The sequence below is a fragment of the Schistocerca serialis genome, chromosome 4, assembly GCF_023864345.2.
Source record: "Schistocerca serialis cubense isolate TAMUIC-IGC-003099 chromosome 4, iqSchSeri2.2, whole genome shotgun sequence".
Classification (NCBI taxonomy): domain Eukaryota; kingdom Metazoa; phylum Arthropoda; class Insecta; order Orthoptera; family Acrididae; genus Schistocerca; species Schistocerca serialis.
Genome location: NC_064641.1, coordinates 839,353,433 through 839,368,925, shown reverse-complemented (window position 1 = coordinate 839,368,925; position 15,493 = coordinate 839,353,433). Strand labels below are relative to the sequence as shown.

The following is a 15,493-nucleotide window of genomic DNA, read 5'->3' as shown; positions in this document are numbered from 1 at the left end:
CAGCTACACGTATGTCTATATAATACATTGTAGTAGATATGGGATAAAAGAGTTCTTGTCATCTGCATCATCTGCATGAAAAGATTTTGGTATCGCTATCCTAGTATTAGATTAAAAACAAGTTTTGCAGCACTAGCTACTCATTTCTTTAAGAGTTTTTAGTTCCACTTCGATTTGTGTGTGATCCTTTCCCTAGTAGCGGCGAAACTATATGTAGTTGAACATTAGCAGAAATTTCAAACCAATTCACAGAAAACAAAAATGAACATCTACATCTACATTTATACTCCGCAAGCCACCCAACAGTGTGTGGCGGAGGGCACTTTACGTGCCACTGTCACCACCTCCATTTCCTGTTCCACTCGCGTATGGTTCGCGGGAAGAACGACTGCCGGAAAGCCTCCGTGCGCGCTCGAATCTCTCTAATTTTACATTCGTGATCTCCTCGGGAGGTATAAGTAGGAGGAAGCAATATATTCGATACCTCCTCCAGAAACGCACGCTCTCGAAACCTGAGCAGCAAGCTACACCGCGATGCAGAGCGCCTCTCTTGCAGAGTTTGCCACTTGAGCTTGATAAACATCTCCGTAACGCTATCACGCTTACCAAATAACCCTGTGACGAAACGCGCCGCTCTTCTTTGGATCTTCTCTATCTCCTATGTCAATCCCGCCTGGTACGGATCCCACACTGATAAGCAATACTCAAGCATAGGTCGAACGAGTGTTTTGTAAGCCACCTCCTTTGTTGATGGACTACATTTTCTAAAGACTCTCCCAATCAATCTCAACCTGGCACAAGCCTTAACAACAATCAATTTTATATGATCATTCCACTTCAAATCGTTCCGCATGCATACTCCCAGATATTTTACAGAAGTAACTGCTACCAGTGTTTGTTCCGCTATCATTTAATCATACAATAAAGGATCCTTCTTTCTATGTATTCGCAATACATTACATTTGTCTATGTTAAGGGTCAGTTGCCACTCCCTGCACCAAGTGCCTATCCGCTGCAGATCTTCCTGCATTTCGCTGCAATTTTCTAATGCTTCAACTTCTCTGTATACTAAAGCATTATACGCGAACAGCCGCATGGAACGCGTCATCCGCGGATAATAATTCGGCAGAATTTATCTCTGGCTTCAGCCAGCTTTCTGTACCTATAACGATTTCAGCTTCGGTGCTTTCTATCAGCGCTTGAAGTTCCTGTACCTTGCCAATGCAGTTCACAATTACAATACCGCTGCTTGCTGCTTGGTCCCCGCATGTCCTGACTTTGCCCCGCAGCCTTTGAGGCTGTTGCCCTTTCTGTACTTTCCCGAGGCCATCTAACCTAAAAAACCGCCCAGTACACGCCACACAACCCCTTCTACCTGTGTAGCCGCCTGCTGTGTGTAGTGGACTCCTGACCTATCCAGCGGAACCCGAAACCCCACCACCCTATGGGGCAAGTCGAGGATTCTGCAGCCCACACGGTCGCAGAACCGTCTCAGCCTCTGATTCAGACCCTCTGTACCAAAGTTCCGCAGTCAATTCTGTCGACGATGCTGCAGATGGTGAGCTCTGCTTTCATCCCGCTAGCGAGACTGGCAGTCTTCACCAAATCAGATAGCCGCCGGAAGCCAGAGAGGATTTCCTCCGATCCATAGCGACACACATCATTGGTGCTGACATGGGTGCACCCTGTACCCTTCATGGCATCCGGAAGGACCCTTTTCACATCTGGAATGACTCCCCCTGGTATCTACACGGAGTGCACATTGGTTTTCTTCCCCTCTCTTGCTGCCATATCCCTAAGGAGCACCATTACGCGCCTGACATTGCCCGCCTGACGTTGGAGCTCCCAACTACCAGTAAGCCCACCCTCTGCGACTGCCCGGATCTTACAGACTGAGGGACGGCCTCTGGAACAGGACAAGCAGCCATGTCCGGCCGAAGATCAGTATCAGCCGGAAACAGAGCCTGAAACCGGTTCGTCAGACAAACTGGAGAGGCCTTCTATTCAGCCCTCCGGAATGTCTTTTTCCCCCACGTTAATTAACGTGGTGAAAATAAATTTTCGTGTCCTCAGATGCATTCAGTATTCCACTTCAGCAGCCCATGTGCCCTGCTAACCATTCCTATACCTCTCCAGTTGGTAAAAACTATTTATTCACAGAATTTCACTGTTCCACCTTGGGCCGCGTGGTAGCTTTCAAGTGGAGTACTGCGAAAATTGTGCACTGCATTACTGACAACTTGAGCACAAGCAGTTGTTTGACGTTAGTTATGCATAAGGTGACAACAATGTTGACAAGATTATGACATATGTACAGATAACATATACAAGGTAAACATATATATCTATATGGAACAGAGCACTGCTAACAACACAATGAATAATTAGTATTTGCAGATGGCGGTGATCTGCACCGATTATTCAATTGTCTTAAAGCAATGAGAATGACTCAAAAAATTTTAAAAGAAAAACACTGTTATGGCCCCAACTTCAAATTAATAAAAAAGTTTCTTAACACAAATATAACTTTAACATAACTGCAGATCTGAGCTCACTAGTTGCGAATACGAAAAATAAAAATTTGTAAAAGCTATAAGGTTCCAAAAATACTCAAATAGCAAGGTCTCATAAATACGAGAATTAACTATTATGGAAAACATTAGGTAATATGATGTTATGATAGCCTAAAAGATCTACACAGCAATCAGTACATTCTCGACGTTTGGCGTTCACATCGTTCGCGCGACTGAAGTCCGTGATCGAGAATTCAAGTGACAACAGGCAGGAGGGCCTGCGCACACCAATAACTTCTCCTGCCAAGAGCATCGCAGGAAGATTTTTGAAAGACATCATGTTTACGCCAGTGACTCCTAAGCTTTTTGTTTCCAGTGTTGCAATTTCGGGGTTAGGGCATTATCAAGTGCAGATGTTTTGGCTTTAAACCATGTCAACTTTATACACGCTGACACATTTATATGTCGTTGTTAATTGCTGTTGTATATATTCGTAACGCTGCTAAGTAATGCGAGCACACATGTCCATATATCGTAAAACAGCACAGTATGTACATACACATGTTTGTTCCACCATCACTAATAACAGCGAAATATAAATGTGTCGGCGTGTATAAAGTTGACATGGGTTAAAGCCAAAACATCTGTACCTGATAATGGCCTAAGGCTGAAATTGCAATAATGGACATAAAAAGTTTAAAAGTCACTGGCGTAAACATGATTTCAAAAATTTTTACATGACTGTGAGTCCCAGTTATGAAACGTTCATCGCAGGAAGTCAATGCTCACAAAGAAAGGCGATCATGATTTCTTCTACAAAAAATTATACGAAAATTGATCGAAAAATTTTTACATGCAAATGTTCACAATTATCGCAGTTTCTTTTCACGAATATATTTCCGTTATTAATATGTTCATTGTATTGTCATAACCCGTTTCCCTCTTTCCATTTTTTTAAAATCACTGTTGGTTCCTGATCCATATTTGATACTTACTAGACTTATACAATTTATAATACATAATAAGTAATAATTTATAATACATAACAGATAATTTATAAAATATTTTTGAACATTGATGAATCTTCCCGGGTTATAGACGAGTCGTGACGTCAACAACCAACGTTTCGATGAACTTCCTACTCGTCATCTTCAGGCAAAAGGCTGTCAGCAGAGTCTTGGTGTCACGTTGTCGCAACTTTTTACAAGTTTACCACAACAGGGGGCAACAACAAGACTGCCCAGTGTCAGTGATGGGGCAACGAACTAACATCTCTAAATCAACTATTCAAGACAGTCTCTTGAATGTTTTGAAGAAGAAAAAAGTTTTTACAAAATTTGTTCGCAGACATTCGTACACCACATGGGAAGTCCGTCAGCAGAGTTCAAGCAGTCAAAAGATGTCGACTAATAAGCGTGTACATACTTTTTGATCAGATACAGTCAATGACGAAACTTCCTGACAGATTAATACTGTGTGCCGGACCGAGAGTCGTGGGCTAGTGCTCTACCAACTGAGCTACCCAAGCACGACTCACGCCCCGTCCTCAACAACTTCACTTCTGCCAGTACCTCGTCTCGTCGTTTCATATCAGCGCACACTCCGCTGCAGACTTGAAAATCTCATTCTGGATACAGTCAATGATGTCACATTCCAGATGTGTAGATTAAGGCAGGATGTGTTCAAAGAGTTGGGAAGCGGTTACATTCGTTTGTACCGTCTCATTTTTTGGCTCTGGTTGCTATCCCAGTTATGCTTTGAAGTGCTATTGCCATTGGCTAATTTACCACGATCGCCTGAGTACAGATTGTTACCGAAGCTGTTAAGTCGTAGCGCCGGACTGCAGCTGCGGCACGGCTGCCCTGTGGAACGGGATGCAGTGGGTGGTGACCATGGTGCTGTTGTGTTGGCAGCGGACTTCGGGCTGGTGCCGCGGCTGCGCTCTCTGGTGCTGCACCACAACTCGCTGCAGGACGTGCCGGCGGGGCTCCAGGCGCTGGCCGAGCTGCAGCGGCTGGACCTGTCCGACAACCCGCTGCAGAACACCGACTCCGTGCACGTCCTGGGTAAGCCTGCCTAGCCACTTCACCGCTCTCATAACGGTAAACTTAAGGCCACACATTTAGTAACCACTTTTACCAATTCGTCAATTGGTTCATGGTTCATGCATCAATTACATGTTCACGCACATTCTACAGATTACTGTGTCTATTGTGAGACGCTGTAATCCTAATCATAGTTGAATACTGCGTTCTCGCTTCCTGCGCACGGGGTCCCGGGTTCGATTCCCGGTTGGGTCAGGGATTTTTCCCTGCCTCGAGATGACTTGGTGTTCTTGTGTTGTCTTCATCATCATCATTCATCCCCATTACGGTCGGGGGAAGGCAATGGCAAACCACCTCCGCTATGACCTTGCCTAGTCGGCGGTGCGGGTCTCCCGCATTGTTCCTTACGCTCCTCGGAGAATGGGACTTCATCATCATCATCATCACTAAAGGCTGTAGACTAATCACATTTTAGACTGCTAGGCTTTAAAACTGCAACATCAGGTAGGATTGCAAAAGATGAAATTTTATACACGGTGGAGTCACATTGATGTGAGCACAACGTATTTTCGACGTCAGAATGCAATAATAGGTCACAGATGGCAGGTGGCTGCACTAACAGTGGAGGGTATGCAGGGTGTTTCCGTAGGACCGTGGAAAACTGTAACAGGACATAGAGAATGCTCCACTGAACAATTTGTGGTAGAGAACCTGGCATCGGAGAAGCGAGCTTAAGAAGATATGGAAGTAAACTTGTCTACCACTTTGTCTAGCATTACTGTTTTCCAACTTATTTACATCTAACATGGGTACAAGTTTATACATACCGTGCTGTTATGAAATCACTCAGCTATCTTCATTTAGTGTTATTTGCATTTTTCCTATACTGAGCCTTTTATACTGAGATGTTTCCCACACCACCTTGTGTTGTGGATTTATGTGTATGAGTGACTGTGTGTGTGTGTGTGTGTGTGTGTGTGTGTGTGTGTGTGTGTGTGTGTGTGTGTTCTGTTGTAGTGACTACATATACCGTTGGTGGGACACAGGGCGATGGGTGATGATGATAATGATGATGATGATGATGTTTGGATTGTGGGACACTCAACTGCGCAGTTATCAGTGTCCGTACAAATTCCCAATCTTTTCTCAGTCCAATCTTGCCACTTGCATGAATGATGATGAAATGATGAGGACAACACAGACACCCAGCCATCTCGGGGCAGGTGAAAATCCCTGATCCCGCCGGAAATAGAACCCGGGACCCCGTGCTTGGGAAGCGAGAATGCGACCGTGAGACCACGATGGGTGAAACTGCTTTCACACTATACGCTTCCGTTGCTATGGCGATCGTGAATACGCACCAATACATGGATATTGTTACATGGATTCGGTTTCACTGATTTCGTCAGGAATAACGTCTGCTTTTGATAAACTGCAGGTAACAGACGCCCCTCTAGTATTAACTAAACCTTGCTGGCATGCTTTGAGTTCAATTTCAATCTTTGCCTTCCAAGCAGGAAATTCTTCTCCTACATTTTGTTTAATCTCTTGAATTTCTGATTTAAGTTGTCCTTGTGCAGTCTCGTTGTTAACTTGTACGTTAGCAACCGTTTCTGCCAAGGTTTGATCCACATAAGTTCTCACCGTCTTGGTTTGCACTTTCGCCCATTTCTCTATGTCTTTAGAAAAAACAATCTTATGTTCGTTGAAACGTTTCTCTATTTGTTTCTCACCTTCGAGACTAAGAGTGTCTATCCTCCGCGTCAGATCAAGGATTGCTTGCTCGTTTTCGTGCTTGATTGTAGCACTTGCTGTGCAATGGTGTTCTGTACACGGGTAACTTCTTGCACTTGATTACTTACTTTATCTTGACGATATATCTGCGTATTTGGTTGTTAATTCTTTGTATTGCTGTTCTTGTGTGACGATGAGTTGTGTTTGACTGGCCATCAAGTGACTCTGTTTTGCTTACAATTATTGCTTTTAGTTTTTCGGATTTCTCCTGAGGGAAAGTGTACTGTGCTGTAGCAAAATTAGTTTGCATAGTTGTTATATCATTTGCAAAACTGGGTCGTTCTGTTGCAAAATTAATTTGCGCAGTTTCCAATGCTTGTACCTTATTCGCTATTACGTTAGTCCCTTGTGATATGACGGTCAAATTCGACATCATCTTGGATAACAAATCAGTATCCTCAGCAATTGAGGTTTGCACTGGGTTTATTGAAGATTGTACCGACACAATTTTCGGCACAGTCATTTCGGGTTCTCACGTGGTTGCGGGCAATTCTCCCCTAGCGAGTGCTTCTGTATCAGAGGTCATGTTCATGTTATTATTTGGTTGCTGCGTATGTCTTTGGATTTCACCCAACATATGAATGTCGGAAATTGTAACCGTTTGTGTTGCCGACGTGAGCCCAGAAATTACTGCAGGTTGCTCAGCCGTAACCGACACTTCGCTAACTATGCTTGGTTGAAATTCTGTGGCACTATTTGACGATGTAATTACATTACTTATTTGACTTTGTGCCATCGTGATATCACCATGTAAATGAGCAATTGGTAGTTTCTCCACTAAGTCTTCTCACAAGAGTCAATATTAATCTCTACACACGCAAAAATATTAATGTCGTAATGCTGTTGATGCTCACTTTACAATGTAGCACCAACACATTACATAGAAAACGTATAAAATACTGTCTTAATATACCCACTAAAATAGTGAAATTCTAATGAAAGTAATGGAGAAACTACTGATTGATGCTTAAAAGTCAATAAGTAAAAGGTCATTCAAATGCATAAATGCTTCAGAAAGCTAGTAATTCAAATGTCTGGCCTGTTTGAACTTTCAGCCTGGCTGCTAGGACGGCGTACACATTCTCTTCACAAGATACTCCCACACATTCAGTTAGCATCAAATATACAAAGAACCATAAGGTAGTAACACTTTCTAGCTATACATAAATGCACAAAAATGAACATTAATTACTTAATTAATAGGATAACTAATTTCTGTTCCAAAGTGTGTTACAGTTATCAGTAATCACAAATATGTTTGACTGTTAGTGTCGTGTCTCACCGTCATTAATTAAAGTGGTATAGCGGGTTCTAGTTCCTTTTTAGTGCTGTTGTATCAGGATCGAGTCCTGTCACAGTCGCCAATTATAAAATCATTCAGCTATCTTCACTTACACATGAATTAGCGATTCTGTATTATATATACGGATGTACATACAAATTTCCTTCAAAATCTCGCAATGGCGTCGATTTGTACCACACAATAAAGAATAGACTCCTCTCTCATGCAATTAAATCTTAACAAGAACAAAATCTTATTATTTAAGAATAATTAACTAAGTGCACTACGCCACATAGTAATAAAGAATATCTTTATCTCTCTCTCTTGTACTGTCACATTAATGCATAGCAGTCTTGTTACATGATACATCATACTGTTTATTTACATACACATTCTTCGTGCAAGGAAACAAGGAGGACGAGCCTGATTACTAGTAAGTCTACCGAATGGCCCCCTGTACTTGAGGTTCGTTCTACCTGAATTGTTGGAGAACGAACCCTTGGTGGTTCGTGGGATGATGTTGATATAACAGTGCGCCACCTCACTTCAGTGTGGATGTCCGCAGCCATATCAATACTGTATTTCGTGGTAGCCGGATTGGAAGGGAAGGTCCTATTCCATGGCCTGCGTGGTCATCGTTACCTGAATCCTCTTGATTATTTCCTGTGGCGTGCCTAAAGTCGTTTGTGTATGTGATCACACTGGATACGGAGATGGAATTAGCTGCCAGAATTGTAGCTGCCCGTCATGTGAATCGAAACTCACCAGGGATATCTGTCAGGGAGCGGCAGAATATTGTTCGCTGATGTGGTGCTTGCACTGAGGTTAAAGGGGGTCAGTTTCAGCAGATTTTGTAAGATACAGTACGAATGGTACGTTCATTGTGTCAGTGATGATATTTGTAGTTAACTGTAACTAATGTAAATAAAAAAGTATACAGTAACGTGATTTAATTTCTATTATCTCCTTAAGCTGGCTTTTCCGACCTCAGGTTCCCTACCTCAGACTGTTCAGTGGAGCACCCTCAATGTCCGCTTAAATTTTTGCGCGCTCTTACGGAAACACTCCGTATAAAGCGTGTCGGGGGACGCGGAAAACACTGTAGTCATTGCCTTAACACGGAAGCGGAGCGATTTATCTGAAGCCCTATAGGGCATGATCATCATCGGCTTTCAGGCCGCCTTGGTTAAAGTACAACGTGGATGGCAAAATGACGGTATCCGAAATCGACGGCGAGGCGACTGTGGTATATCACGGTCCGTAGAGAATAGGAGTAAGCAATGATTGGGGAGATGTGTACGGGCGAATAGACGTGTAGTAGCTGACTAACAGACCATCCAGATGAACCAAGGGGCTACCAACAGTGTCTTCTCAACAACCGTTCAGCGAACGGTGCTTTGTACGGACCCGCCGGCCCGGGTGGCCGAGCGGTTCTAGGCGTTTCAGTCTGGAGCCGCGCGACCGCTACGGTCGCAGGTTCGAATCCTGCCTCGGGCCTGAATGTGTGTGATGTCCTTAGGTTAGTTAGGTTTAAGTAGTTCTAAGTTCTAGGGGACTGATGACCTCCGATGTTAAGTCCCATAGTGCTCAGAGCCATTTGAACCATTTTGATCGTCGGAAGTTTCCAGAGTAGGTGCCATTCCCTGCATGACCTCGTTATTCTGGAAGGCACAATTGGTCAATACAAGTACGCATCTATCACTGGGGACCATGTTCACCCCTGCACCAAATTTCTCCTCGGCACAATGGCATCTACCAGCAGGACAACCCAACTTGTCACACAGTTCGCAGTGTATGTGCGTGGTTTGAAGGATACCAGTATTATATTACCCCACTCCCCTGGCTACAAGACTTTCTTTCTTCTTTTGCTTTTGCCGTTTTTACCGCGGATACGCAGGGTCGGCATGGTTAATCGGATGTGGCAATGTTAGTTGAAGGGGTGGCCGGATGCCCTTCCTACCGCCGTCCCGTACCCCCCCCCCCCCCCACCCGCCCCACCCCCCAGGAAGGAATTAGTGTACCCCCCAACTGTCTGCGACTAGTGTAATCCATGGAATAGTGCGAAAGTGTTCAGATGTCTGCGAGCCGTGTAACTGAGGCGGGACGTGGGGATCAGCCCGGTATTCACCTAGAGGGATGCGGGAAACCGCCTAAAAACCACATCCAGGCTGGCCGGCACAGCGGCCCTCGTCGTTAATCCGCCGGGCGGATTCGATCCAGGCCCGGCGTGCCTACCCGAGTCCAAGGAAGCAGCGCGTTAGCGCGCTCCGCTAACCTGACCCTGGCTACAAGACTCCCCGGATTTAAATCGAGCTGAGAATCTGTGGGGCAACCTCGACCTGGCAGTTCACGCCACGGGTCCTTAGCCGCGAGACTTAACGCTGCTGGCCACAGCACAGACGTCGGCACGACTCCACAGCCCTGCCGCTACCTTCCAGAACTGACTCTCTTCCTTCTCGCGGCACGTCTCGCAAAGTACTGCAAAAGATGGCTATTTGGACTTTTGACAGATGGTCAGTTTAATGTGACTGGTCTGGTTACATTGCGCATAACCCCAAAGTAAGAAAGAGGAATCAATAAATTTGTAGTTACGCAGTGTGCAACATTTATTACACCTCTGGCAGTAACATTGGCTCTAACCTGCCTAGTCACCGAGTCGAACCGAGACCGGATGACACACTCTAGCATGACACTCCCTGCTGCTTTAACTCTGAGCCATACATCATCAAGCTCAGTCGCTGGCGAGTGGTCAGGTGCCAGTTTCTCGACAATTTATTACCAGATATTTTCATTGGCTGAGAAATCGCTAGCCATAGCAATGGTCAAACACCATATGCATCGACATAGGTTAGGAAGGCAGAGAAAAGAAGCACTCTTGCGTTATCTTGTTGAAGAATGCCACGGAGACCTCAGAGACAGCTCACAGCCATCGGCGTTATAACGTCAGAAATGTAACTCCCGCTGTCCAAATTACGTCCTATTCAAACTAGAGGTGATTGTGTTGTTCGCCCATTCACACCAAGTGCTAGGTCCATATGACGATGACTGCCGCGCGGGATTAACCGAGCGGTCTAGGGCGCTGCAGTCATGGACTGTGCGGCTGATCCAGGCGGAGGTTCGAGTCCTCCCTCGGGCATGGGTGTGTGTGTTTGTCATTAGGATCATTTAGGTTAAGTATTGTGTAAGCTTAGGGACTGATGACCTTAGCAGTTAAGTCGCATAAGATTTCACACACAATTGAACATTTTTGATGACTAATGCATATTGGCGGTATTGATCATCCTCGGAGCCTCCACAAATAGGTACTTCTATCGTGGACGTGGAACCAACCGGGACTCGTCTGACAAGATAATGTGGTAGCATTCTTGTGTCAGCTGTTGCCGCAGGAAGCAGAACTGCGTATGGTTGATGGGCGATGTTTCAGAAAGGAAGCTATTAGACGAACTTCATTGATTGGAAGGTCACATGTTTGTAGTTAAGAAATCAGCCTCGGTAGGGACAGAATTTTGATCAGTTTGGGAGCTGATAGTCTGATGAGATTTTCGCACAGAAACTGCACTGCTTGAATGTCAAGAAGGCATAGGTGAGTTTCTGAATCTTTGAATGTACTGGGTTGGAACTGCTTAAAGCTCATTTCTTCAGACGAAAATAAGGCATAGTTCGGTGGTATGAGGTTTCACTGAGAGGTTTGTTAGATTTAAGGAACAGGAGCCACTTGGTCGTCCACGGCTCGGAGCAGATATCTGCATATACGATGGCACTGCACAGCGTTGCTAGAGCTTCTACCAAGAAGAAGGGAATTTTCACGACGGGGTCAGGTAATATAGCCATGAACCGGTGTTGTATTATGTTTCGTAGAGAGCGTTGCTTAATGTCGTGTACCGTAACTGATCTTAATTTGGTTTGTGACCTAATGTGAAAGTACAAAACATTTGATCAGGCGAACATCGACAACTGAGGAATATATTTGTAGAATAAGAATTCGCCTCAGTTGCTAGTAATTTTCGAAATTTATTTCACGACCAGTTTTGAAGCACAAAGCTTCATCTTTAGGTGCCACCAAATAGATATGAAAGCATAAATATGTGGAGATCGGCCAGTCAGTCATTGAGGATCACACCCACATCAGACAAAGGCATGGGACCGTAGGACAAGCAACCACAGCTCCCGGCTGGACAGCAAGACATGAAAGTGAGAGTGTTAATACTAGGCACCAACGCTTAGTATGGTTGTACTCATACGCTGGGTGACATACGGGGTCATCGAGTGGTACAAGTCTGAGTTATTACGACCAGCGTGGATTTCTTAAAAGTACAAGATACGTGCCCAGCCAGAGAAGGCGATTTTTTAACGGCAGCATGACGCCAAAGGCACGTTCTCCACACGTGACGAAGCCAATGTCGCCGTTGGAATGCTTCGTTGGCCTCTGCTGAATGGCTGATCTGACAGAATAATGAAATGTACAGAAATATGAGGAACAAAGGGAAGTAAACATACGCAACACCAGAGTGAGATTCCGTTGTATACAGCGAGCCTAATCCAACAACAGTGCAAAAAAAAAAAAAAGAAAAATACTCAGTTTGACAGAGGAATGAGTGATTCTGTTTCTGAAACGCTTGCAGACGAATTAAACGAGTTCTCGATCGAGTCAGCTCTCGAGTTGTATCAGCCATAACACTGTACTACCGGAACAGATGAGTTTTGCTTCAAATATGTTTTCACATCCACAATACAGAAAGCCATCGTGAGGATCTTTCTGCGGCGGTAGGCGGTGAACAGATTATCCATGATAGTAACATAACTGAAGTTATTATTATAGGTCTTATGGACTCGTCGATTTCCCTTTCACTAGCGGTACGCATCCTGGTATGTAGAAATTCACCTCAGTTCGACCAGTACCCAAGAATAACAACCCAAACTCACCGTGAAACAAACTGCCAGTCAGCAAATTACCAACAGTGTGTAAAACATTAGAATATGTTTTCATCCATTGCCTTATCCACAATAAATATGAATTAGGCTTCTGAGAACACGATAGCACAGAAATTTGCACTAATCATAGTAGCTGGCAGTATCAAACAAACCACGGCTAGACGTGAAGCAAATATTTTGACACGCTTCATTTCAGGAAGGTTTTTCATTCTGTTTATTTCCGTATAGTACCGTAAATATGAATCACATTTTTCTGCAGATCTCATTGAATGACGTTGGATAAAGTACAGATTCAGTTCAACTTATTTACAAAATACTGACTAATAAAACTAAGACAATGAAAAGTGAAAGTGTGATACACAGCATTCATTTTATTATAATAGTAAGTTTCATCCTCTCCTCCGAAGGGTAGAGATGGTGTTTCAGATGTAGCATATTTGGGTTCCTTAAAAAAATATATCCGCCTGGGATCGTAGTGGGGCAGAGGGGTCGGTATTTTCTGAAAGGGTTGACTAGAATATGTCTTACAACCAAGGGAAATCCCGCGAAAACTGAGGATGGAATCTAAATATCGTAGACCCTTCTGATGTTAACAATGCGACACCTACTTTCATGTTTGACATATTTTGATCAATCTGAGTCGATACGGACTAAATGTCATAAACCTTTACACGCATAGTTTAGCGCAAGACTTTTTACGACTGGCTGTGATAAATGAATGAGTTCATATTAGCCAATTATGTACGAAGTGAAGAATCCCAATAACCTTTGCCGCATCTAGGAGTTTAAACGTGATTCAATATGACACAATATAGACTTTTCCAGTAACAATAAATGATTTGGTGATGCTCCCTTGGGGATATACTTGTTGTTAAATTAAACCGATTGGTGTAAGTGAATCCGAGAATGTTTGCATACTGAAGTTTATAATATTGAGTTTGTAACATCTTGAAGTTACCAGAGTTAATTAAATAAACGTGTTGCAATATTAGCATACAAAAAATTCAAATTCATGACGTTAGTTTTTCTTCTGATGTTTCTTTCTTAGTATTGTCAATGCACTGTTAATTTGTTACCTGTAATTATCCTAGATTATAAAAAAGCACTGTGGCACTCTTGTAAACGAGATGCTTAAAATTCTTCTTCCTTGATTCCTTCAGTCAGATGTAGACGTCTGCACTCTTCCTGCTACGATTCTTCGTAGGTGTGTACATCGATCAAACGCTAGTAAATGGTGGATCAAATGTAAATGAATGTAGTGATTCTCACATCCTTCGACCGCAAAAGTTGTGGACTGTGAGTATTTGTGCTCCTCATACAGACAAGAAAAATAACGTAATTTTTATTGCCATTTTTATTTCAGTCTGTTGTCACATTCATGTTTATAATGACAACTTGTTTCGTTCTGTTTTAGAACATCTTTAGATCTGCAGTAGTCGCAGACTGGCACGTCGACTAACTGTTCTGTGCTCAGTTCACTACTAAGTTTTTATGTTTCTATCATTGTTTAATAGTTATGGATCATTAGGACTGTCAACAATACAATGTTTTTCTTCTATAAAATTCTTCTTGGTCATTTTTACAATCTTGATTGTATATGTCTTTCAACAATAGAGAGAACCTGATTGCACTTTCATATTTGCTTTGTAGTTGCACATTTCATTTCAGTACCGTCACTCGCACAGTAGGCAAGTTTCTTAAGCCTAGCCGCATAATGCAAGCTCTTCAAACACGTGAAACAGCAGTTTTATTTCAGCAGAATAATTCAATTACCAATCACTTTCAATAATCATCTAATGTAAAACTATAATGAATTTTGATAGTTTATGAGTTCATTGTTCTCACATGTATAGGTAACATTAAAATTTAGAACACTACTTAAATATATACAAATACGGATTTTCATTTAACAAATATGTTTTATGTGCATATTAAAACTTCGACCTCTCATTTTCAGATTGTAATCTGCGATTGCAAAAGAGTGCTACGTTAGAGATGTTTTGTTCAAGGAGAATTTCCAAAACGAGAAAGTGTAAATATTAATTACTGCTCTGCCTGTATCCTGGAAAAGTAGCTCATTGTGTATGCTGGAAATGTCTGTGTTAAGAGTGGAAGTCTTACTAATGAATTACGACAGACGCATTACCACAATACATATTCTTTTTGCCCTGAAACAGTTGTGGATGCTCACACAATGCAGGTATTCACAAACGGCATTTGCGATATTGCTGATATTTTTTTTATAGTCATTTGGCCGTGGTTCAAGGCATAATTTTTGGCCTTAAATGATCGAGCTCATCTTCCAAGCACTGTGGTCCACAGATTCCTTCTACGCGATCCATCAACAATCTAATCGCTCCTCTTTTCTGCCTGGGATGATGATTGGAATTTCTGTGCAAGCATCTATCCGTGTGAGTGGGCTTTCTCTACACTTTATGCCCTGCAGTTCCGTAAGGCTCTCTAAGTCCATTTACATTCAATACTAAAATTTCATATTTCTCTTTTTTCATAGTGAACTTAATATTATCCACAAAATTCAAAAAATTCAGAGCGCTATTTTCCTCCATGAGGCCATATAATGAATGTGCTATCCTCGTACGGAAACCAACATGAGGGTTTTTCTTCACCGTTTGAAGGGTTGCTTCCTCATATGTTTCGTATAAAAATTCGCTACAACTGTACTTAGTGGGTTCCACACAGCCACACCATCGGTTTGCTCGTAGAATTATTTGTCCCACTGAAAGGAAATGAAATGTTTAAAGAGATCTGCGATGTTCCTAAGAGAATTCATAGCAAACAGTGATACATAATAACTAAAATCCCTTACTCATGCGCCAAAGTGTACATAGAAACTTCAGAAAGTTAACACGTACCTGAACCACCAAATTCCTATCTCTAACACTGTCGTTTTAATAAAATCTAATAAT

The 15,493-nt window shown here is 42.9% G+C and overlaps 1 protein-coding gene across 1 annotated transcript in view; it reads left to right on the top strand.

Annotated features, from left to right (window-relative positions):
* The window catches only part of LOC126474803 (toll-like receptor 2), a 323,566-nt gene that overhangs the window by 168,191 nt on the left and 139,882 nt on the right, over positions 1 to 15,493 (top strand). Inside the window, exon 6 of the mRNA XM_050102274.1 lies at positions 4,427 to 4,579. Coding sequence (XP_049958231.1) covers positions 4,427 to 4,579 — 153 coding nt within the window. The remainder of the gene's footprint in view (positions 1 to 4,426; positions 4,580 to 15,493) is intronic.